The 23,934-nt window shown below is 41.8% G+C and overlaps 4 protein-coding genes across 7 annotated transcripts; 1 reads left to right on the plus strand and 3 right to left on the minus strand.

Annotated features, from left to right (window-relative positions):
• Positions 1 to 106: 106 nt before the first annotated feature.
• ap3m1 (adaptor related protein complex 3 subunit mu 1) lies at positions 107 to 5,872 on the minus strand. The gene is made up of 10 exons (XM_079362762.1): positions 5,772 to 5,872; positions 5,561 to 5,645; positions 4,935 to 5,276; positions 3,802 to 3,973; positions 3,579 to 3,716; positions 3,365 to 3,450; positions 3,093 to 3,226; positions 2,517 to 2,724; positions 2,199 to 2,343; positions 107 to 2,038 (listed from the first exon to the last, which is right to left on the minus strand). The coding sequence occupies exons 3-10, from the start codon at positions 5,205 to 5,207 to the stop codon at positions 1,938 to 1,940; spliced, it is 1,257 nt and encodes a 418-aa protein (XP_079218888.1). The 5' UTR covers positions 5,208 to 5,276; positions 5,561 to 5,645; positions 5,772 to 5,872; the 3' UTR covers positions 107 to 1,937.
• Positions 5,873 to 7,010: 1,138 nt separating this feature from the next.
• Positions 7,011 to 16,080, plus strand: adka (adenosine kinase a). Its single transcript, XM_079362763.1, has 11 exons — positions 7,011 to 7,199; positions 9,545 to 9,619; positions 10,733 to 10,786; positions 12,517 to 12,595; positions 12,731 to 12,903; positions 12,989 to 13,097; positions 13,302 to 13,472; positions 14,151 to 14,186; positions 14,282 to 14,396; positions 14,482 to 14,568; positions 14,658 to 16,080. The coding sequence occupies exons 1-11, from the start codon at positions 7,105 to 7,107 to the stop codon at positions 14,780 to 14,782; spliced, it is 1,119 nt and encodes a 372-aa protein (XP_079218889.1). The 5' UTR covers positions 7,011 to 7,104; the 3' UTR covers positions 14,783 to 16,080.
• A 569-nt stretch (positions 16,081 to 16,649) lies between these two features.
• On the minus strand, positions 16,650 to 18,875 carry LOC306836169 (dual specificity phosphatase 29-like). 3 transcript variants are annotated; one of them, XM_079363128.1, is made up of 4 exons: positions 18,758 to 18,875; positions 17,489 to 17,679; positions 17,172 to 17,395; positions 16,650 to 17,080 (listed from the first exon to the last, which is right to left on the minus strand). In XM_079363128.1, the coding sequence occupies exons 2-4, from the start codon at positions 17,665 to 17,667 to the stop codon at positions 16,854 to 16,856; spliced, it is 630 nt and encodes a 209-aa protein (XP_079219254.1). In that variant the 5' UTR covers positions 17,668 to 17,679; positions 18,758 to 18,875; the 3' UTR covers positions 16,650 to 16,853. The 3 variants fall into 3 exon arrangements, with proteins under 3 accessions (XP_079219254.1, XP_079219255.1, XP_079219253.1); XM_079363129.1 differs by having other exon boundaries at positions 17,489 to 17,676; positions 18,758 to 18,824; XM_079363127.1 differs by lacking the exon at positions 18,758 to 18,875 and having other exon boundaries at positions 17,489 to 18,392.
• A 330-nt stretch (positions 18,876 to 19,205) lies between these two features.
• Positions 19,206 to 22,739, minus strand: dusp13a (dual specificity phosphatase 13a). 2 transcript variants are annotated; one of them, XM_079363122.1, is made up of 8 exons: positions 22,710 to 22,739; positions 22,027 to 22,078; positions 21,686 to 21,811; positions 21,111 to 21,352; positions 20,769 to 20,985; positions 20,567 to 20,689; positions 20,262 to 20,479; positions 19,206 to 19,735 (listed from the first exon to the last, which is right to left on the minus strand). In XM_079363122.1, the coding sequence occupies exons 3-8, from the start codon at positions 21,808 to 21,810 to the stop codon at positions 19,506 to 19,508; spliced, it is 1,155 nt and encodes a 384-aa protein (XP_079219248.1). In that variant the 5' UTR covers position 21,811; positions 22,027 to 22,078; positions 22,710 to 22,739; the 3' UTR covers positions 19,206 to 19,505. The 2 variants fall into 2 exon arrangements, with proteins under 2 accessions (XP_079219248.1, XP_079219249.1); XM_079363123.1 differs by lacking the exon at positions 22,710 to 22,739 and having other exon boundaries at positions 22,027 to 22,103.
• Between the last annotated feature and the right edge of the window lie 1,195 nt (positions 22,740 to 23,934).

The following is a 23,934-nucleotide window of genomic DNA, read 5'->3' on the forward strand; positions in this document are numbered from 1 at the left end:
TCCACATTATCCAGTCTGGACCAAAGTGGTTGAACCTGTCAATTAACAGGCTATCCCTGGTGTCATCCTGCTAACATGGCTAAAGAAATGAGCACACATGACCATGTCAGTTTTAAAGCTTTTTATAAGACATCTTTTACACTGAAATATATATTTAACTACATACATGTGCTTTGAGTTGTATTTTTCACGTGGACAACCGCTTGTGCAAATCTTGTGCTGAGTGAAGAGGTTGCATTCAGGATTGTGTGAGTATCTGTTTTTACACAGCTGTTCCTGAAACATGTGAGCCTGGGGTTCATGTGGAGAGAGAGTCGCACAACATCTGTAAGTCAAGATATGCACCTCTGATTTAACGTATAGTAATCAGACATCTTCCCTCTGGCTCCAAAGCATGCAGCTTGTGCTGTAGTGTGCTACACAAAGCACCTTAGAAGGCCACATAAACAAGTGAATGCAGATGCTTCAAGACACACTGCAGCTACTAAGAAAGTAGATAGGACAAGAATCTTCACAAAAATAAATGTACGTATAAAAGTTGCTACCTTATATTATTTAAAAAGGCTTTGAGAAGGCAAGGCTGCTTGTTCTTAGGCTACATGCAAATATGATTGTACAGGTGAGCTGAAGTAGTGAGGAGCAAGGCAGCGAGCTGTGAGCGTCCCTTTTCAAACCAAAATATTCCCCTCAGGCAACTCTCACAAAGTGTTAGTCAAAGAAAAAAGAAAAGAGGAATGATCCATACAATGCAACACGTTTAAACTAGTAGCACTTCAACATGGTCACATAGGTTATTAAGGCTTCCCTTTACAGGCCACAGACACCACTCAGGCGTAGAAACGTAATGCCAAACACAAAATAAATAACTGTTAGAATGCAACATATTTCATTAAAGGTCACATATTATGCAAAATATGCTTTGTTTTTCCAACACTAAAATGCGTCTCGAGTCTGTCTACAAACCACCCAATTGTAAGAAAAAAAAAAGTCCACCTTCTCCTACTTTTGCTTGCTTCACTTTTCAGAAAATGTTTGCTCAAATAGGCCGATTGGAGGTGTTCCTTTTGTGACATCACAAAGGGGAGTAATCCTTCCCCCAGGTGGGTGACACTCCCACAGCTAGGTGTCTGTTCTTCCCTCTGATTCTACCTGCTCCCTGTAAACAGTTCAGCATGGTTCAAGAAAGCCCGAGCCCTTCAAAAGGGGGCGTGGTCAGACAGCTCATTTACATTTAAAGCTACAGGCACAGAAACAGCCTGTTCTGAGCAGGCTGAAAAAGAGGGGTTTATAGGGATGATTAAATGGAACGAATTGGATTTATGGCAAGAAATTTTCACAGATCTCTTTGACTTATTCAAACAATTAAAAAAGAATATAATATGTGACCTTTAATTACAAAGAGATTCACACATACTCATTCTTCACGCCGCAGCCCGTCAGCACCACGCACTACGCCGTAGTTAGCTGCCACCCTATGTAATCAGTGTGTTCACACAGCAGGCTCGGCGGTCCGTCTCCAGAGCGTGCCACCGGCAACAACGTAGTACGCTGGAGATGTGTCAAGCTAGACAGAATATCACAACCCGGACAGTCAATTTCAAAATAAAAACACAAAATACAGACTTGTGATCGTATTTCCTTCCCTTGTTTAACCAACGAACAACAAATCATCCTCAGAAAGACACGTTTTTATCTTTATTCCTGCGTGATCAGCTGATAATGGGTGTGCTTCGCTGTGCTGACGTTCCAGAAACGGATCCAGTGTGGATGGGCGCTCGCCATCTGACGGAACAAAGCCGTGGTGCAGACGGACCGCGCGCACAGAGTATGTGTGAATGAGGCGTAAGACTTTTTGGAGGGCTGACTCCTTGAGGTAAAAACCTTTCCCGCTATTTGGCACGTTGGATTGTTGAACTTTGGAGGTTGATAGTCGACACTCAGGTCCGCACTTGGAATTTGCCAGCTTTAGTCAAATATTTGACCCCTTTAAATGGCTTGTACTTCTCTCCGTACATGTCAAGACGACTCACCTTAAGACCTGTGCAGAGGGTAAAGATGAGAACAGTGACCACAAACACTGTTAGTACGCAAACACATCCTCATAAACAAAGGTGGAGAGTAGGAATATGGCTAAACTGACCTGTTACACTTTATTATGTCTGAGTGATGCCGGTGAGAGGTCACGTGAGGAGAATTACCTGATATGGCCATCTGTTGTATCTTCAGGTCAATGTTGAGTGCTGGGTTATCTTCAGGTTTCGGGGCTCCGGCCTGTGTACTCAGACTGCCTCGCAGATTAGGAAGCTTCTGAGGGTTCAGTTTCCCAATGTCCCAAACCAAAACCTTCCAAAACAGACATATGCTCCAAGTAAGTACAATAACATTAAATCATTGTTTACAAATCTCCAGGACTTCTTTCAAACCACCTCTTCTGTGTGTGTAACTCTAAATATAGCTAAGGGGTTGGGAGTGGAGAGGGTCCAGTTTGAGCTGCTACCATACAAACAGATGGTTACCTTGGTAGTGAGGTCGTAGGTGTAGTTTCCCTGTGAGGCTGTGAGGTTGGCACTGAGCACGGTTTTAGGCATGTGGATAGAGACCTTCAGGCTCTCCACCGTCTTCCCCATCGTCTGCTTCGGTCCAATGGTGATGTCCAGGCGACCAGAAGGTCCAGTCTCAAAGAAGCTGATGTTCTGCTTCACGTACACTGGGATGGCCACGAGACTGAGCGTGGAAACACAATAAAAAAAGTGCGATACAGCAAACAGACAGAAACAAGTTACCAATGTGACAAGTGTGGATTGTGAATCCTAATTGCAGAATTCCCTTATCCACACTAAAACCCACAGAGGAGAGAACAGCAGGACAGAGATTTCATTGTTGCCAGAGAATGTCGATTTCAGAATGACATTTTTGCCTGTCATCAAATCATCCACGGGTCATTCCTGCTGAAAGCTCTGACATGTCTTATATAGCCAATCTATTCCATAAACATTTTACAAAGCACAGCATCACATAAAAGGCAGATTAGCTGCAGCCAAGGGTTTTTTTTTTTCAAACAATTATAAAATAAAGACAAGAGCTGTGCTTACTTTTGAGAGCTGACATGATAGTTCATGAGTGTGAAGTTTCCGTCCGGCGGGATGAAGGAGAGGACGTGCTCAGACTCCCAGCGCTTAAACCGAACACAAGGGTGGAAACTCACGTCGTCGAGTAGACGAGGATTCTGTCGTCAAAAGAAATGCACAAACAAAACAACACGCAGCAACTTTAGTTTAGAGTTTAGTTTAGATAGACACACAAAATCAAATGCCAAAAGCACATAAAGAAAAAAAAAACATGCACCTGGAGGAAAATAACTCACCATGAAGGACAGAGTGAGGTCGGGCATCCCAGTGAGCCTCACACAAGCTTCAATCACACCCTGGATCTCTGCGAACACCGGCGTACCTAAATAAGAAAGATTGAGGCGAGGAGCTTACTAAAAGAGTAAAAATATAACCTCAGAAAAACAACTTTAAACTCCTCTAGGTAAACAAATCTGCCTCAGCAGTGATCAAACAAGTCATTGTTTGTACCTGATTTGTCCAGAATGGCATCTATTTCCTCTATCACATCAAAATACGCCTCGTTATTGGTGTATTTCACACCAGCCCGCCTCCACGGTACATTGGACAATTGACCTGTTGGCAGCGTGTCTCCAACGTTACTACCACCTGGAAAACAGAAGAAAACATAAAAGTACACATCAGCACTGCAGACAAGGGAAGAGTAGACAGAGAGTGGTAAAGCTCAGTTTACCTGTGAGAGTGTTGACGACCGATCGCAGGATGGTGGGAGGCCTGATCATCTCTTTCAGGATGTTAGACTCTGTTGCTAACGGGAAGCCGTTGTCCAGCATCTCCTCCAGGAGCTCGTACACAGTCACCACGTTGTCCTTGATGATATTTTCTGAGCACTCTCCAAAGTAGTCCTGTCGGGAAAAAAACAACATCCTGATTCACTACCAAACTAAAGTCGAGCAAACACTAAACTGACTAGAAAAAAAGCTTGGTGCAGAAATGTGGAGTCGATCTGTAATTCGTCTTAATGCTGCACACTAATTGAAAACAACGCTTTGTTTCAGCAGTGACGTTCCAAATCCATATAATAGATTATTACAAGTCGTCTATGAAACTGTAACTTTGGGCCGAAACTTAACTTCACACAGTGACACCCTCGGCTCTCTGCGTCAACATGTTGTGGTTGTAAGTAGCGCCTACGTTTCCTCTGTGAAATGCATTATGTGTGAATACTGTGCAATGACAGCCTCGTCAACAGTCAAGAGTTTTTAAATGCTTTTTAAGCTTCTTATTTTTGCTTTTTTTTTCAGTGTAAAAACAGAACAGTGCTGCTGTGGAGCAAGGCTGGTGGAAAATAGATTTTAAGATATATCAAAATATTCTTAAAACAAGATATAGGGTTAGACAGTTCCATACATATATATATATATATATATATATATATATATATATACATAGTTTATATTGTATTCAAATAATGTTACACACTTCTTCTGTAGAGCCGCCAGTTCACCTATTTCTATTCATAACATCTATCTCTCTCTGAGCAAAACTCACAAACCTCCCACATAACGTAATAAATATTGAGATATGATTTTGAGATCACATCGCCCAACCATAAGATGTAGTAAAACTTTAAGGCTGCACTACTGTTTACCCTCAGCACTAAAATGCATCCTGGGTAATAAACAGCACACGACACTATAAAAACGAGGATTGTTGAGGACACACCAGGATCTGTTCCTCTTTTTCCAACTACTCTGTAAACACATGGAGCTGAAAAAGATCTTTCAAGGTTGCAAACGGCCACAAATGTCTGTTTTGTGTGTTCTGTCTTCTATCTAGAAATGTGCACACTGACTGTAATCCCACCTGGATTGTGTCCGCCACTCTGTGCAGGAACTCAATGACAAACAGTGGAGGGACTTCAGTCTGGATGACAGACAGGAAGAAGAGTTTGCCCCTGTATATAGATATGAGATAGTGGTGCGGGGTCTGCAGGACAGGGGCCACATCCTCAGGGTCCACTGCCTTCTCCTTGGCCTCAAAAAAGTAATCACAAACACTGCGGCCGATGACACTCTTCCAGTGTTTCTCCAGGAAGATGTCTCCCGTGTTATTAATGAGGAACAGACTGTGGATCATCTCAGCTGCAACAATCAGATGCTTGTTGTTGTTGTTGTTGTTGTTGTTGTTGTCAGTCTGTTTCTGAAACTGATTGGGAGATTAAAATCAAAAGTTTTAAAAGTCAAGCACAGATTAAGTATATTACTCAAAAATAAAACAAAATAATGTGGATGTCTGGCAGTGTTCCCCTTTTTGCCAACAATAATCCAATCTGTTCAATTAACTTCAAACTCCGCAGGTAAATTCACTGTCTAAGTAAGATTTAAACTCTCTACATCTGTGTGCAAAAAATCTAAATTAGCTTCAGTGTGAGAGGCAAAACAATAGCAAAACCGAGGAGTAAAAGTTTGGCAAATGTTTCAGAGTTTTACCTGCTTAGTCCAGTCGACTGTTCCAACAATATGACTCGGTGTCAATATGGCAGTGTGGTGTGCTGAGGAGGAGACGCCTGCAGATCTATGGACACGTAAACACCACGAAATCACAAGAACATGAAGGAAAATACACAAACAAAGCATGAATACTATCACAAGAGAACTGTTTTATATGCTGAATGATCAAAACTTGCAGCGAAGTCTTCACCTGGTGGATAATTTCTGGGCAAACTTTCAGACTTTTCAATCAGGCAGCATCTGCAGGCAGCTAAGACGCAGCCTGAATGTGGCTTACGTGGGCTTTTTTTACCCTGGGTAACAACTTTCAGGTGTTCTTAATTTAAAAAAAAAATGGAAATGGATGTTACCTCAAACATTTTTTTCACCAACAAAATTAGAGAAGTTTCCTTTGAATTGTTATATTTTCCCTCAGATAAGTAGATGGTGAAATCTGTAAGTCCAAGAAACCCTGACTGAACTTTCTGTAAAGATCACCCTGAGACTATCACACATTTATCCAGGTATTATTTATAAGAATTGTACTTCTAAAAAAGTACTTTTGATGTCTTGTGTGAAGCACTTTGAACTACCTTGTTGTTGATATGTGCAATATAAATAAACTAACCTTGCCTACTAATTGTTTTTTTTTATTTAAATCAAATAATTCAATCAACACACACTTTGTGACATTTTTGGCCTAAGATGTTGAAGTTAATTTGGTAGTTTTTTTCTTTTTTGTTTGTTTCTGCAGCTTTTATCCATCAGTCTTGCTTTTAAACAGAGAATGATCAGCTTAAGGAAAGTTTTTTTATTTTTGTCTCGCATGTTATGTCCCCTTCTCAAAGTCAAGGAAGGCGTGTAAGCCTATAACTGACACGGTACCTGATTTGGGATTTTGGATCATGTATTCTTTTTTTATGGTAAAATGTTTTTGTTCAGATATCCACAGCTGGTTGTCTTAATATCATACCTCCATTTTTATAGAACAATATAATCTATTATGTTATGCATGCATTGAATGGAAGCATCGCAACCATGGTGTTCTTTTAGGAACATATCATCTTGTAAATGGAAAAAGCATCAATCCATCTTTTGTTAAATGTTTTAAATATCGACAGCTGTGAAATAGATTAGCCATTATTCTGATATATCAAAATCCATGTCCTTTTAATGCATCTTACTTTGCAGTAAAGTGGGAGGAGGGGGCAGCGTTTATCACCATCATGTCCCGTATAGAAGGATAATTCCTCTTCATTTTTCATTGACAAACTTAATGTTCACATTTTGGTTTAAGTTTAAGAGCCCTCAGGGGCCTCCTACTGGTCTGAGGCCCCAAAAAATTGCCTGCCTTGCCTGTTGACAAGTTTCACCTCAGTCTAAATCTAAACAGTTCACGGTTTCGCCGCCAGGGGGAGACATCATATGCCTGCGAGGCAAAACTCAGGGATCTCTCTTCCTGCGTCCTGTTAACGGAGGACAACACGACCGCGTTTTTTCTTCACACCGGCTGTAAGGTGTTAAAGCAACGTGCCTGGTCAACAATGGCTTCTGAAGAACCCAAAGCAAAGAAACAGAAACTTTCCGAGAAGGAGAAGAAAGATGAGTCTCCAACCAAGAAGACTCCCGCCGAACTGAGGTGACCAAAAAACACGTTTCTAGAGGGCAAGGAGACACACGACCCTCCTCTGGGTTTGTTTGAATGTTAATGCATGCCATATTTGCATATAAATCAGTACGATAATGATTTACAAATTTGCCAAAAGGATGCATAGTTGAAGAAATGTTAAAGTTTGGCCGCGTGTGTGCAGAAAGCAACCATAGCTGTATATAAGGGCTGGTGTAAAGTCCTTTGATATGGTTACACTTTAACTTGCAGCTGCATCATGTTACAGGTCAGCTTGTGATAGTGCAGGCGATGTCAGAGGTGTTAAAGCTCTCCTTTTATATCTGTCAAATTTAGTGCAGAAAATCTGCAAGCCGTTTTATGCCAAGCTGCGTTCACGTGCTCCTCGGAAACTCAAAGTTTCCAAGATAAACATTTTTTTTTCTTCCGAAGTCGGGATGGTTAAGAGCTTAATGTCGTCGTAATTACAATTTAAAAAAGCCATTTTACAACTTTATTACACAATAAGGCAATCAAAAGATCAACACATTAAGCTGCAGTAGCCCTTTACGTGAGTTTCTTTTCATAGTAGGCTCGAGAAACCACTTTTTCCCGACACAAGGTGAATGCAGAGTTTAAGCATGACCCACCACCTGCTGATCTGGACACTGTGTTCATTCAGCAGCCAACTTCGGAGAAAGCTCTCTTGGTCCTTCCTGCAGCATCTCCTGAAGAGAACTGTTTAAAAACAACAACAACAACAAAAAAAACATTGTCTTATAAATGTACTATTTGCATGCGTTTCTCCTGCTGCATAAATTGCATCCTTGGTGAGGCGCATCATTCATAATGGGGCATCTCTAGTGCTGCTGCCACTATCATCAGCACGCCTCTCACGATGTAATTAAGCTGCTAGAAGAGTGAGCTGGAGTCTGCAAAACGAGCCAATCAACAGACAGAAACAGGTCCACCGCGGCTCTTCCTCCTTCAGTTTCCTCCAATCAGTCCCGAGTAGGTGGGCTTTAGGGGGAGCATCGATCTACTCCCCACACTGAGCTGAAATGGGAAGTTTTTTGAATGCTTGCTCTTTCTGAGCGACGGAGCCGGTTTTAGGTTGCTCAACAGGTCTGTCACTATCTATCTGGTGCACACAGAGCGAGGGACACCATGTCTTCTGCAAGGTAAGACCCTGTATAGACATGAAGAGAAAGGCAGGCATGGGCTCTGGTGGAGTGTAATTGGCTGCACAAGCTCAGTAATCTTCTGACTGCATATTGGCAGATGTATGCAGTGTAGGGAATGATAGTGAGGGTGGGGCATCTGCTTGCTTCTTTAATGACAAAAACCCATCTGAGTAGCATAAGACAGTTTATCATCTTGGTTTGTTTTTTTTTCTTCTAAGAAATAATTCTGTCTTTCTGCTTCTTGTTACATGAAGTCTTTGGATGAGGGTAGAATAGAAAGGAGGAATCTGAAAACATGTGTTTGTGTGTTCATGTTGAGTGGGGGCATCTGTCAGGGAGACCATGAAGGGAGCCTCGCTCCATCTGGGGTTTTCTCATGCCACGACACGAAAGAGCAGCATGAAGGCAGGAAGATGACACGTAAAAACACATCCTAGGACACGTGGTGTTTGCATGCTGGCTCAATCTTTGGTGATTTTCTTCAGTATTTTCATATACTAAGGCAAACATTGCAGATTAAGTCACTAAAGATAATGGATTACTCATGTGTTTTATAACAAAAATTTCCACTGGGGATGTTTTTCATTGATGGAAAGCTCAGAGGCGTCTTTTTGTTGCTGCTTTAAAATCACAAGACTTATGATTTATTCAAGTTATGATTTATTCAAGTCCTCTGGTTTTATTTTTGCCTCAGGAGTCAACAGACTGCACACAAAGAGGCTCACATACAGCGTGCAGCCGCCCTGATGTTGTCTCGCTGTTGATGTGAAAACATGATTACAGGCACTGGCTGACTGTCCACAGACGGAGCATGTTCATGTTCTCGTTCTATTGATTTGATGAGTCATGTTTGGTCATTTCTTTTAGGCTTCACTTCCTTCTGCTTTTTTTTGTCTGAGAGAATTTGAGCTATGAGATCATGTGATTGAAGTCACATGGAAACAGAACTGTGGGTTATTTCAAACGAGCGGTAAACTCACTGAGTCGAATGAGCACACATGAAGTCCATGAGTCCGTTTAAACAACCAGACAGTCTTAAGCAGACTATAAATATTAGTATTATCTGAAGCTAACTTGGTCATAAACAAAGACACACAAACACACCTGAATAGATTCTCCAAAGTCGTTTCATTATTTTCTGTCATTGCTGTTGAGTTTTTGTGTATGTTTAACACCTGAATGTTTCTGTTTCAGCCCTAATTCACTCTTTGGGATGGGAAACCCCTTACTGGACATTTCTGCTGTCGTGGACAAAGACTTCTTGGACAAGTAAGATAGAGGACTTCAGCATGGTATTATTTCTGTTGATCCTGTCGGCGGCTGTAGTCCTCACTGCTCCAGATGTTTTTGTACGTGTTGTTGTCGTTGCACAATCAAAATGAGGACTTTTTAGGGAGCGTTTTGTCTTTGTTTGGAGGGAGAGTGGATAGCGTGAGTGTCGGTGTCTTTAGCCTCAGTACGTGGGGCTCGATCTCACCCCTAGGCCATCTGTGCCCTGAAAATGTAACTCCAACCCAAATAAACTCTATTAAGTGTCGGGCTGTGGAGCCTAACTCGATCTGTTTGCTGAATCTTTAAAATCAGTGTGAAAATCAGTTTAAATAAAAATGTGATTATTTTATGGGGTCATGCGAGTGGTGGGCTGACCATAAAGAGAGAGATTCTGCCATGTCATTGGTCAATGCAGATACAAGACAGTGATGATAAGAGAGCAGCACAGCCCAGGGGACAGTAGGTCTTTACAATGAGAAACAACAAGAAGCTCTTCTCTTTGTCTCTACTGTTCACATTAATCACAACGATAAATCAGGTCGTCAGCTGAGCACAAAAGATCTTTATCTTTTCTTTATTACAGCTGTATTGTGATAAAGAAGTAATAAAAATGTTTCAAATGTATTGAAATATTGCGAGCCATCAGTGGAAACCTGCTGGCTGCTCGTGTCCATGCTCCGTCACACTGAGTGACCAGGGTAAAGGGATCCAGCTCAGAGTCCATCCTCTGACCCCTTGTGTAAACTTGTGGATTAGAGCAAAACCAGATGACCTGAGTTTTGTCACTGACTGAAGCGGGACTAAAACGGCATCGTTATCCACAGTCTGTCATTGTCTTTCAAGGATATAGACTGTAATGTAAGATTTGCATTTCTGACCGACAGATTAATTTGGAGTCTTTTTTTTTTTTTTTTTTTTTTTTTTTAAATCACATTTTTCATGCAAGTTAGCGACATATTTAGGAGGAATCGATGGTACAAGCACACACATTGTATCATCTATTCCTAAAAAAATATTCAAGAAAAAACATTCATTCTGGAGTTACTTAAATTAAAAACTGCATTTTTAATTAGTCCCTGCTTCCTCTCCTTTGATTTTTTTTTTTTGCAGATACACTCTGAAACCAAACGACCAGATCCTGGCAGAAGACAAACACAAAGCACTGTACGTACTGTGTCTCTTATATTGCAACATCTTCTCTTGCATAAAGCCTGAGGTTGAGCTCTCTCTCGTCTACCACTAACAGGGTTTGTAGAAGTGACTTTGTCTCAATACCCAGCAAGTTAAATCCTCCCTGCTCCGGAGCGGGACAGACCAAACAGGCGCACTCCAGAAATCAGCAACAATTGACCTCCGGTCCTTTAAAGACGGCCAATGGCAGTGCAGCAGGTTCAGCTCAGATAGACAGTCTCGGCCAATAGAAAACCAGGACACTTCACCTCCCCAGTCCCTGTGAGACGAGAGCCAGAAAGCAAACATTTCACAGCAGGCGATAAGAAGTGTGTGTGTAAAAGAAAGAGAGCTCTACTGACTCAACAATCAACTACTATAGAGGAGTCTGACAGTCCACTTAGGTTTCACTTTTTGTACTTTGTCACTTCCAGTACCGGAGCCACTTTGGTCTTTCTTGTTTCAGTGCTCTGTTGTTGAATACAAATTCATTTTTTGGTTTTCCCCTGATCCAAACTCTTAACAGACACATCAGAGACAGTAAAGTTAAGTTTCTACAGTCTTCTGTTCAGTTGTCCCCTCTTATCTCCCAGATGTCTTCCCGCTCTGCAACCTCTGGCTCAGTCTCAGGACCTTTAGCAGCAGTCAGCCTGTCACACTTTCCAAGGACATATTTGAACATGGCGTCTCTAACACTCGCATGAAACCGCACAAACACATGTCTGAGTGGAGGAAGATACGTCTATATTTAGACTACACAACATGGAGAATTACAGATGCTTGGGGCCCGAGGCAGACTATCAAAGCGCTGCTTGTGTTATGTAAGAGGCGTAAATGGTTCGAATAGAATAACCAGCCATGAGTGTGCATGTAGTGTTTGTTATACATGGAAGAAATATGGCTCCTGCAGGCGGGACAGTGCAGGACCGGATGGGCTTATGAGACTTTTTCCTGCCTTCATTTGGGCGAAACGTAGTGCAGTATTATACAAACCAATGAACTCCCTCTGTCGAGTTGGTAGTGTTTTATTTACACATGCATTTATTAAATGTGACACTTTCAGAGACAAAGTATAAAAGACTGCAGAGACTCTTTCAGCTGAGAGATGGTCACCACTCTCGTTCTTTTCTTTTTAATGTAATGCTACAGGGAGGAGATGCACCACTTAGACATAAACAGGGGACTAGCTAATCTGACTTAGTCCAAATGTTGAGAACATCCACCAGCACTAATGGGGCGGGAGGGTCGGGTATGTGATCCCCAGCTCCTGCAGCAACATGTCCAATGTGTCCTTGGGCAAGACACTAACACACCCTCTGCTGCGTACTGAAGTGATTAGTTTTTACTGATGGACACGTCACATAGCGACGATAAATTTGTAAAATGCAGGAAGGCGCTTTGAGTCGTCAGAAAACAACTTCACAAGCTCAAATCTGTTTTTTCCTTTTCATTTGATCTAACCAAGAAAATGAATACGTAAAATGTTATAATTCAATAATCTGTCAAAAAAACTATACTTCTTCTAAAGCCACCGTTTGGTCAGTGAAAACCTTTTTGTGTTCAGTACTCTATGATAATTGACACAATTAAAAGTTAACTAAACCTCAGGTGCATTTTTTTTATTTGAAGTTCGCACCCCAAAGAATATCTGGTCTGTCTCAATTTTGCAGAAGTGAGCAAACATTTAAATGATACTGACTTCACTCATGTTGTCTCTTTTCTAGATTTGAGGAGATAGTGAAGAAGTTTAAAGTCGAGTACCATGCAGGAGGCGCCACACAGAACTCTATAAAGGTTGCACAGGTCAGTCATGGACACTCAGACGTTCACACTTCCTGTTCTGTCGCGCACCTCAATGTTCTGGAAAGATTTTTTTTCGGGTCACTTTTGTACTCTGACTGATATAAATGGACTCACCGGAGCTGTTCTCACCTGTAGTGGATGATCCAAGAACCCCATAAAGTGGGCACGTTCTTTGGCTGCATTGGCAAAGACAAGTTTGGAGAGATCCTGAAGCAGAAGGCTGAGGAGGCCCACATCGACGCCCACTACTACGAGCAGGACGAAGAGCCCACAGGGACGTGTGCTGCGTGCATCACCGGAGATAACAGGTGCCTACATGTTAGAACAGTTTAAAGAAATAGCGTCATTATCCATGGAGAAGTCCTTAAACTCTTCTTCTTCTTATCCTCTCAGGTCTTTGGTAGCAAACCTCGCTGCCGCTAACTGTTATAAGAAGGATAAGCATCTAGACCTGGAAGAAAACTGGGAGCTGGTGGAAAAAGCTAAAGTCTACTATATTGCTGTAAGTTGAAGTTAAGACGTCACTAAATGATTTCTTCTTCTATTCACTTCTGATCGTGAGGTCAACTCATGAACTGTCACACGCTCGCCATTGTACCCGCGGCTCTCTGCGTCCGTTAAAGACCTTACTGCCTGGGAGTCATTAGAGCCCATCAAGATATAAAAAGCAGATCCATGTTGACCCAATGTCACTGTTTGCTTCCAGGGTTTCTTCTTGACCGTCTCCGTGGAGTCCATCCTGAAAGTGGCGAAGCATGCGTCTGAAAATAACAAGCTGTTTTGCCTGAACCTGTCGGCGCCCTTCATCAGCCAGTTCTTCAAGGACAACCTCATGCAGGTCATGCCCTACGTGGACGTGCTTTTCGGGAACGAGACGGTAAGGCAGACTTTCACAGATCAGTGGTTCTCAACTGGTCTGGCTTCAGGACCCTCGACACCCTCCTTTGATTGACGACTCGTGACGCACAGCTCTCCAAAAACACTCGGCTTGTTTCAGCGCAAGGCGGCGCATTTATGACGGCTTGATGTTTTTTTTATGAGTCGGCACTTTGCACACAGCACTGGGGTCTTTTTTAGCAAGCAGCCTTGAGGTGCATTTCTACCATTGACTGTGCTGGAGTTAATAAACGTCCCCTCTGCACATGCAGTTTCACAGGAAACGCTACCTTTTAAAATCAAAGCTTAGCATAGACTAAAATCCTTCATCTATCAAATGGAAGGTCGGGGGTTCGATGCCCAGCACCTTCAGCTACACGTCTAATGTCTCCTTGAGGTAAGACGTTTAACCCAGAGTTGCTCCAGCTGCTTTATCTGCTGTGTATGGATGTGATAAGTCCATAACACACCACTGTGTGTGCACACTCTGCACACACAGTTTTGGAACAAACATCCTTTAAAATATAAGCACAGCATACACGGCACACGTCCGTGACCCCCTTTGGGCCCTGACCCACCAGTTGAGAACCAGGTCTCTAGACACTCTGCAGATGCCAGATGTTGATAATTGATCTCGTGTTTGTGAGTAAGACAGTATCGTTGTATTTTCATTCCTCAGGAGGCAGCTACGTTTGCTAAAGAGCAAGACTTCGAGGTAAATGCACCGACGGACTCGTTTTAGTATTTGATCATAAGTGTAATATATCATCAGTGCATTAGTAACAGTTTTTATGTGTATTTCATCTGTAGACTGAGGACATTAAGGAAATTGCCAAGAAAGCTCAGGCTTTGCCCAAAGTCAACACAAAGAGAAAGAGGATTGTGGTGTTGACCCAGGGGAAGGATGAAACCATCATGGCCAAAAGTGAGTTTATGTCCTTATGTATCTGTTGTCTTCTTTCCTTTTGTCAAAATGTCTTTTAAAACTCTGTTTCCTTCACGTGTTTTAGGTGACAAGGTGGACACATTCCCCGTAGTGATAGTCGACCCCAAAGACATAGTTGACACAAACGGGGCAGGCGATGCCTTTGTGGGCGGTAAGGGTTTTTCTCTTTTCATTCTCTGCACTTACAGGTTTCTTTTCTTTGTTGATTTTTCTGTTCTAAATTTTTCCTTTGTGATGCAGGTTTCCTGTCTGAACTGGTCCAGGACAAACCATTGGATCAGTGTGTGAAGGCGGCGCACTACTCTGCTAACGTCATCATTAGAAGAGCTGGATGCAGCTTCCCAGAGAAACCTGACTTCAAATGAGTAACCCCGGACAAACTTACCTTCGGCTTGAAACCTCCTTTATGTCGAAGGCTTTTTCAGTCAGTCAGCCAACCGTCCAAGTTGTTGTCTGTTTTTAGTTATTATTTTTTTATTGTATTCATGAGCACACAATTTGTTTGCCTCCTGGTTTGTGTGCATGTCTGTAGGATCTCCACTAGGGGCCGCTAGAGGATCAGGCAGAGCTTTAAATAACCACGAAGGAATCATGAGAGCTTCAATATAAAGGATCTCAATGGGACGTTTTGTTTTTTATGGACTTTTTTGGGAGGGGAATTGTTCTGACAGTATTTTAGGCTCCGACACTGCCAGCCCGGTGCAATGACATGGTCACACAGTCGTGTTGACATCCTAACAGTCATTTCTTAAACACTTCACTCGATATATAAGGACTTAAAAAAGACAAAAACACTCTCTAAGAATGTCTTTGATGCTGCATTAGAAGGTGCAGCTGTGATTTCCTTTTGTTTTTGTACTAATTATTCCTAATGACTTTAGACTGTTTTGATTTTAACAGGCCAGTTATGAAACCAAATGTTTGTCATTTATGCACCCACTATGTTCTACGATCACATGCAGAAGTCACCTTCCAACTCACCATACTTTGCTTTATCCTCATGCGGCTTTTTGGGAAGGGGCTTCTAGCACCGAGTGCCTTTTCCCTCGTCGTTCTCCGTGTTGTAAAGGGGCCTACAGGTGTCTTCTGAACCCACTTTTGATGATTCAGGGAAACTTGCACGTTAGACCAGAGTGAGCAAGTAGATGTTCATGTGGAGAAAAGTAGACGCATAGCATTTCTGAATGCTTGTGGAGTTCTACTGTGGGCTTGAAAACTGACCTTTTTTGTTTATTTGGTTGATTTTGATCTTTCCAATATCTCAGATTATTGAACCAAACTCGACTACCGTCCTTCCTTCAAAATAAATTGAGACTGAAAAATACATTTTTCTCTAATTTCTGTGGCATTTTATAACAATATAAGCTGAATTTAGGTTTAGGACGCTCTTTAATTACATTTGAAATCATAAGTATACTTGATAAAGTGTTATTCTGTGATCAGGACTTACCGTCTGTAGACAGGCTCAAATGTACACCTCTAAATGTTTTATTACATTTCTTTGAAAACTAGCAGAGCTGTTTATCAGTCATTACAAAAATGATGCATGTCCCTGTGTTCTGTGTGTGTTAACACCAAAAAGCCTTATGTTTATCTGACGTCTGAATGGGACGTTTCTGTGCCAGACTGCATTGTGCACTCAGAAATAAAACTTACCAGGTTACTCCTTTGTTCATTCTCATCTTTCTTTTGTTTTTCTATCAGTATTTCATTCAAATAATGAATGAAACTTTTTAGATGGGGGGGGGGGGGGGGTGTACCTCAGGTCAAAGATGTTTACTGGCTTAAAGCAACATTATGTAGGAATTCTTTCGGTGCACTTTAGTGTCAATCGAAGGTTTCTGAGTGCAACAACACCGTCGTAAAACGAAGTCTTGTTATAACTCCTGAACACAGACTGCATTTGATGACAAGTCGAGGGCGATGTTGGCAGAAACTGATGATGAGTAACTGTAGCAGGGATGTGCACTCTGCTTTTTGCTCTGCCACTTTCCCTGTTTCTCCTCTTTGCTTCATCATGTCCTCTTGCGTCTCTTCGCCTCAGCCTTTGTATCAAACAGCATTAAGACAAGCTAACTGCACTAAAAGAAACGTGGCCCCCTGCTGAAGTTACAAAGTGCTCGAGGCGGGCGATCTGTGGACATGGGATGGAAGCAGTTTCCTCTGATGAAAGATACTGTACAACTAGATCGACTTTCACATTATTACAACATTATTATGTTTTAAGGAGGAAAAAATACACAATTGTTGCTTCAATATAAGAACTAAACTAATCTTTTAGGATACCACATTTTACATTTTCACTTAGACATTAAACACTTGTGAAAAACAATTTAATTTTCCAACATTTATAGAGATGCAATTAACAATTCCATCTTTCCTGAGATTTCAAAAGAAACTGTAAAGTATTATATACAATAATGTGAAGTAGGCTGTCTATAGTGTACCATTGGCCTCTCTCTTTTCTCTCAGCCTCTCCTCTTGTAACGTGATGTCCAGGGCTCTCAGCTGTTTCAGGAAGCCGTGATTGGGCAAGATGCAGCGTCGCTGTCGCACATGCTCAATAGCATCCACCACTGTTAAACTTTGTTTCATCATCAGGTACGCCAAGACCAGAGACGCTGACCTGCTCCGACCCATCACACAATGCACCAGCACTTTATCTTTAACAGAATGAAGTGCACATTGAATTATCAGTCAGGCCACATTTTCAGATAAGCGTCTTAATTTAAGGTTTCGATTTGCTCGACTTACTCTCTGGATGACTGAGGGCCTCGTGGATGAACTGAGCTGCAGGGCGGAAGAACTGGGAGATGTTGAAGGTGGGTTTGTCATCAGCCTCCACACCATAGTACTGAATGTCCATGTCACTGTAGTATTCAGCACCAGTGAGCACGTTATTAAACTTTCCCTCCGCTGCGTTAACGACATGAGTGATACCCAGCTCCCTCAGGCCAGAAATCTCCAGAGCTGTTTTCCTGTTGAATTATTAACACAAAGACATAAAAATGAAGCTGCATTCATGAATCATGCCCAACACTGTAGACCTCGCTTTGTGTAAAGTGACTCACTCATCGCCGATGTAGATTCTGGGCCAGACCTGATCAACATGTGCGTACTGAGCCCCGGTGCCAGACCAGAACATCTGTTCCAGGTCTAATGTTCCTGGTGTGATGTAATCACTGTCTGGGTCTACCTGCACGGCGGCGTATGGGTTCTTGCTTCTGGACTTCACAGCGGATGATGACATAGCTCACCTCTGCTGTAAAGTAAACGCATCATCACTAAACTGATGTGTCAGATCTGGGTTTCTTCCTACATCTATGACATTAAACATGTTTAGGAGTACTGTGAGTCCTACTCCTGTCATTCAATTAGGGATTGGATAAAATGTCAATACACCAATATATCTAAAAGATGTTTAGAAAGGAGTGCTACCTGGACCAAAAACAGGTGTAGGTTTGTGGTGCTCTTTGGATAAGGATGTAAGCAGTCAAACAAGAAAAACTCCAAGGCGCTCTCTTATTGATCATCCTCCTGGCTGTGATCCCATTATTGAATCGCCAGCTCCAAATATTGATATTGTAAGTAAAACAAAAAAAATAGAAAAACAACCTCAACTCACTGTGAAATTACTTTATGACAAGCTGATACTGAGATTAAAAAAAAAAGGAGAAGAAGACAGCGGGATAATGTCGGACTGGGGTGAACAGAAGTTAAAGGGTGAAGCATGAAAAGTGAAAGACTGATGTGCAGTAAAAAAAAAAGATCAATATTCAAACTAAATGTCATTGTTTGAAATCACTGTCCTGAAGTTGTGTTTCACAGGATGGTCTAGTGGCGAGGTCGCTGGTGGGTTGCTGCCCGCCTGGTGGTCCTGAAGCAGACCGGGTTCTGCAGCTCCTTTCCTGCATGTCAGTCCCTGCACACTCTCTCTCTCTCTCTCTCTCTCTCTCTCTCTCTCTCTCTCTCTCTCTCTCTCTCTCTCTCTCTCTCTCTCTCTCTCTCTCTCTCTGAGTTTCCTTTACTATCTGTCCTATCCAAATAAAGTCAAAAGATCAAGATTACAAATAGAAGAAAAAAACACTAAGGTTTTGCCACTCTTTGGTAATTTTTGGTGCAAAACTGACTTTTTACTTTTGTCTTACTTTATGTCTTATTTATAACCAAAGCCAAATTTAGACTATTTTTCTGTCATTTTAAAGGACAAAGTATCTTGTTAACTTGTCCCTGGATGATGTTAAGCAGACATTTGTCTCTTCTGTATTCTGATCTACTCATTTAAGTCACATTAAAGCTTCATCAACATTTCTCTCTTCCACAGATTGAAGATCACCTACCTCTTTCTCGTAACTGTTTAAAGCTTTAGATCCGTTACTGAGCAGAAGAGCAGACCAGCATCTGAACTTTTCCACAGAGGACATGTGGGAACTGTGTGTGTGTGTGTGTGTGTGTGTGTGTGTGTGTGTGTGTGTGAACTGTGTGTGTGTGTGTGTCAGCAGTAAGCGTGAAGACGGAAATACAGATCTGGAATGGTAACTGCTCTCTCAGGCTGTGTTTAAGATGATATTTTTAGGCAGCCGAGCTACAACACCTGGCCTCAACAACGTCACACACACACACGACACACACACGACAGACACACACACACACACACACACACACACACACACACTTCCCTGTTCTTTCTGTCCTTCTTCATAAGATAGCCGGCCCTGTGTCACTGTTACACTGTCTGTCAGAGTATCCTGTAAAAAAAACACACTGAGTCATAAGAAACAACTCAGACAAAGAAACAGTAAAGGAGTCACGCTGCGTTGTTGCCGTTGTAAGAAAGTCCCTCGTGTGGACAGGTGTGAGGATCAGCTCACATTTGTCAGTCCTGGGTTATTTCTAGAGACATAAAACTCAAAGTATTCAGTTCATCTTTCAACAAATCGCTGAGATAATCAAATAAAACTTTTAGTGCTTTTTCAGATTTATTCTTGATGTCAGATTGAGTTTGAATGACAGAAAATGTGCTTTAAAAACCAAACAACCACGTGAACACCTGTGCTGGGCGACTGACAGGGAGGCGTGCACTATAGGTCATGGTGTGTCGTTGGGCTCCTCCTCTGTGACGGGTCTGCTCTGAGGGTTAAGGCTCTTCTCCAGCTGCCTCAGCTGCTCCAGAAACCCAGAGTTGGGTCCAATGTCTCGGTTCAGACGCACAGCGATGATGGCGTCCACTAAGGTCAGGCCGTGGCAGATCATCAGATACGCAAGAACCAGCGCTCCAGAGCGACTCACACCCATCGCACAGTGCACAAACACCTTCCCTGAAACACACAGTGACATGTTCGACCCCCTGATTGAGTCAGCATACTGTTATCTCAATTAAGGGAGTGTAACGGCTTTGTTGTGTTAAATTTAAGTTTTTTTTACATCTAATGTGCGCTGTAATCTGGAGGCTAATGTACTGTAAAATATTCATATTTCATATTTTTGTATTCCTTGTTTTAATGTCAATTTATATACTTGTTTTTTATTGTTTTTGTTGACAAGAGAAGTGACAGCTTTACGAACCTGACATGAAAATACGATAAACTAAAAACACATGAGGGAGCTTAAGTGATTAAAAAAATAAAGAAAATCTCAAGTTTTTTTCAAGATTAATCATGAAGGAGCTTCTCTGTAATCCCCTAACACATTTAAATAAGTAAGCTTACACCAAAATGAAGCCAAACCAAGCTTTTTATTTTGCTGTTAACATTGGCCTTCTTTCCTTTAACTCTAATATATAGTTTGAATGTGCTTGTGTAGTTGTATATCTTGAATCGTCTGCTGTTTTATTTGCCCACTGACCCTTTTCCTTCAAAGCTCTGTCTATGAATTGTGCGGTTGAGTTGAAGAAAGGTTGCAGGTTGAACTCTGGATGATCTGCAGCTTCAACACCGAGGTATTCGACTACAAGGTCATCGTAGAACTGCAGACCTGTATTGATCCGGTGTCGTCCCGCTGCAGCGTTAATTATATGAGTCACACCCAGAGATGACAGAAAGGTTTTATCTCTCGCCACAGACCTGCAGAGACACGACACATATATCAAACGCTATTTTTAAAATGTTGTGACAATGTTTCAAACTGCTGGTGCAGATTTCTCTACTCACTCATCTCCAATGTACAAGTTTGGCCAGACTTGATCAACATGTGACGCTGGCTTTCTGTTCGTCCAGAGCATTTGCCTCAGCTCTATCAGAGGTGGTGATTCCTCCTTCAGGGTTGATTGACCTCTGTAGTAATAAAAATGTGCCTATGTGTGTGTTTTGTATGTTAATGTTTATGGCTGTGTATCTGTGTGTGTGTTTTTACAGTTTTTCCACCCGTTGTTTCCTCCTCCTCTCCCTCTCCAGGCTCATGTCGAGGCTGCGGAGCTGCTGCAAAAACCCGGGGTTGGGGCAGATGTCTCTGTGCGGCCTGACAGCAGCCACCGCCTCCTGCAGCCTCAGGCCCTCAACTATCATCAGGAAGGCCAGGACCAACGTGGAAGAGCGGCTAACACCCATCAGACAGTGGACAAACACCCGTCCTGCGACAGGGATTTTAAAAAATGTGTGAACATGGTCAACAGCACCTCAACAGTTATATGTGCAGCAGAATAAGTCCTAAATTTAGTCACACATACAAAGATAGCTTTAGATTTCACTAACTTGCCTCCCATGGCCAGTGCAGCTCTGATGTACCGTGCTGTTGGGTAGAAGTAAGGACTAAGGCTGAACCCTATTGCATCATCTGCCTTTATCCCATAATAATCCACCTTCATGTCTCTGTAGAAACGTGGGCCAGTGTTGACATAGAAACAGGGGCCAGGGCCGTGATTAGAGGGTCTATGAGCAGCGTTTACAATGTGAGTTATGCCCAGGCTGTGGAGTGTGCCATTGTCACGAGCTGTCACTCTGAAATATAAAAACCCAATCAGAAAACATAAAAAAAACTATTATTTCAACTAATAACTTCAACATTTCACAGTAAAGACAGACATTTTTAGAGAAACAAAAAAATTAACAAAAGACAGCAACAGTTCTCAAATCCAAAATTTCAGAAAGCAGGACATTCTCGAATCACATTCGACTAAATCACAACTCATAGAAACAAGTGCTGCAAAATCAAAACAAAAAAAAAACTTTCTAAACAAAACTTCTTATGTTTGATGAGACATGTTAAAGGATTTTTTTTTCTTTTAAAGTGTTGTTGCGATTTGACTCTCTTGGCCACCGTGGTAAACCCACTCATTGCCGATGTAAACATTTGGCCAGACTTGATTGACGTGTCCTGTGGGTCGTCTGTCTGACAGCAGGAAGTCCTGCAGCTCTGACACAGACGGAAGCTCGTATGGTGGATCCCGAAGAGACATGCTGACACACACACAGAAAACACACCACAAACTTTCACTTTGTCCAACTTATATTCTTTATGTGAAATTGTTATCAGACTGCTGCTTTTCTTTACAAACACACTTCTCAAAATGACCTACTGCATCCAATCCTCTTCAGCATTACAACAAGACACAAACTAATCCCTGAAATATCCCTAAACTAAGCTGTTCAAACTCTGAATAATATAAACTTACCTCACTTCAAGGTTGAGCAAACTCCTCTCCTACAGTGCTTACACTTATTTCCCTGTGAACACACACGGTTTCCTTTTATAACCCTGTAATCATACACTCATGACACCCAAACATAGTGCAGCATTTATCAGCACACACGACTTTTCAAAACACATGCACCTGATTTACATGAGGTTTTATTAGGATAGACAGAAAGCATCGTCTTGTGAACTATAACACAAGCTCACCACACTGTAATGAAACACAACACTGGACTGTGTGTGTCTTTGTGTTGCTTTACAGGAGCTGAATAAGTGCTGCTGCTTTAAGAAATATGACCCATAAGAAACGACTAACAGCTACTTCTGAACTTTAACTGCTTTTGTGACTTGTGTTTTTTTTTTCCTTAAAAAACTCCCATTATTTTTCATTTCATTTTGGGACAGGAAGCAACACATAATATGCAATATGTCCAAGATACAGTACAAAAAAATATTATCCTTAATATGACGGAAGACAACAAGTGGAAATAAATCTTATACAGAATGATATTTAAATGCATCTAATACATTTCAATGTATTTTATGCTGTGTTAAAGTTATAAAATCTGATTTGTATTTTCAACCTTTTTTTTATTTTATTTTTTACATTTTCTATATTCGTATCAGCCCCAGCCACACCCTCTCTATGTGTATGTGACAGACCTCATATGTGAAGTGAGTAAATCCTCCAGGCTGGATTCTGTTCATCTGTGCTGCTGATGCAGGTGAAACTTGATTGGTGCACAGTAGCAGTAAAACAGCCTGTTAACCAATTATCCAATCAGAGGAAATCATCTGCCAGAATAATCCTTTAAAAAAAGCTTGGTCAGCCATCAGTCTGGGTACTGCTTTGTTTCATTTCAGCTCATCACTGTGCCTTTCATGGTCTGTGTCTACGGCTGCTGCAGAGTCACACAGGTAAATATCAGTACAGTCCAATCTTCAGGCACAAAGCTGTTATAGTCTTTGTAATTGTCCAGGAGTTCTGGCTGCTGTGGTCTGTTCCAGATGAGTCAGGCAAACAGACAAACTCTCAAACAAAAGTTCAACTGTACCGTGGGGCAGCAGACATGACGACATGGTCAAGGAGACAGCAGGACAGCAGTGCAGTAATAATCAATCCAGCAGGGGACAGGTGGAAGACAGGTCAGAACCATGCAAAGAGTCAAAAAGCCAGCAGGTACGTAACTACAGAAGGAGCCACTGAACAACAGAGAGCCACAGGAGAGCACACTTTAAAACTCACACTGTTAGATAAGTGGAAAACATCAAGCTGCTAAGGAGAGGAGCAGACAGGATTTAAAGACACAAAGAGCAGAACTCGAGGTCAGAGACAAAAGACTGAAGCATTTACCAGGAGAGCAGCGAGGTTAGGTGGTCGACGGCTGGCAGAGCCGTGAAAAGTAATCAATCTAAGAGTGAAGGCTTGAAAGTATTGCATGAAAGCGAAAGAACAATCTGGCGGTGTCTGAGTGAACGGGGGAGGCTTTTAAACTGGCTTGATTGCAGTTGAGTTGGGTGATGAGTGGCAGGCAGAGTGGAGAAAAGGCAGGGTGAGCGTAAAAGTACTGAGTAAAGGCAGAGGATCCAAACTGTGACACTGTAATAGTTAACTGTTCTCCAAATAACTTTTTGTCTTAAGTGCTCTTAATCAATCATTTTGTGTTGGACTAGGTCAAGTAATAGTTTAGTTTAGTAAACACAAAATAACCATCTTTAATTGTATAAGAAAATTGTAGAAAATAGATTAAAAGTCACACATTACGTAAAATGTGCACTTTACTATGTTTCTGTAATACTAATATATGTCCTTAATCTGTTTAAAACCCCCCCATGATGAGAAGTCCATCCTCTCCTGTCTGCTCCACTTTTCAAAAAATGTGTGCTC

The sequence above is a fragment of the Symphodus melops genome (genome assembly GCF_947650265.1).
Source record: "Symphodus melops genome assembly, chromosome: 15".
In the NCBI taxonomy this organism is placed as follows: domain Eukaryota; kingdom Metazoa; phylum Chordata; class Actinopteri; order Labriformes; family Labridae; genus Symphodus; species Symphodus melops.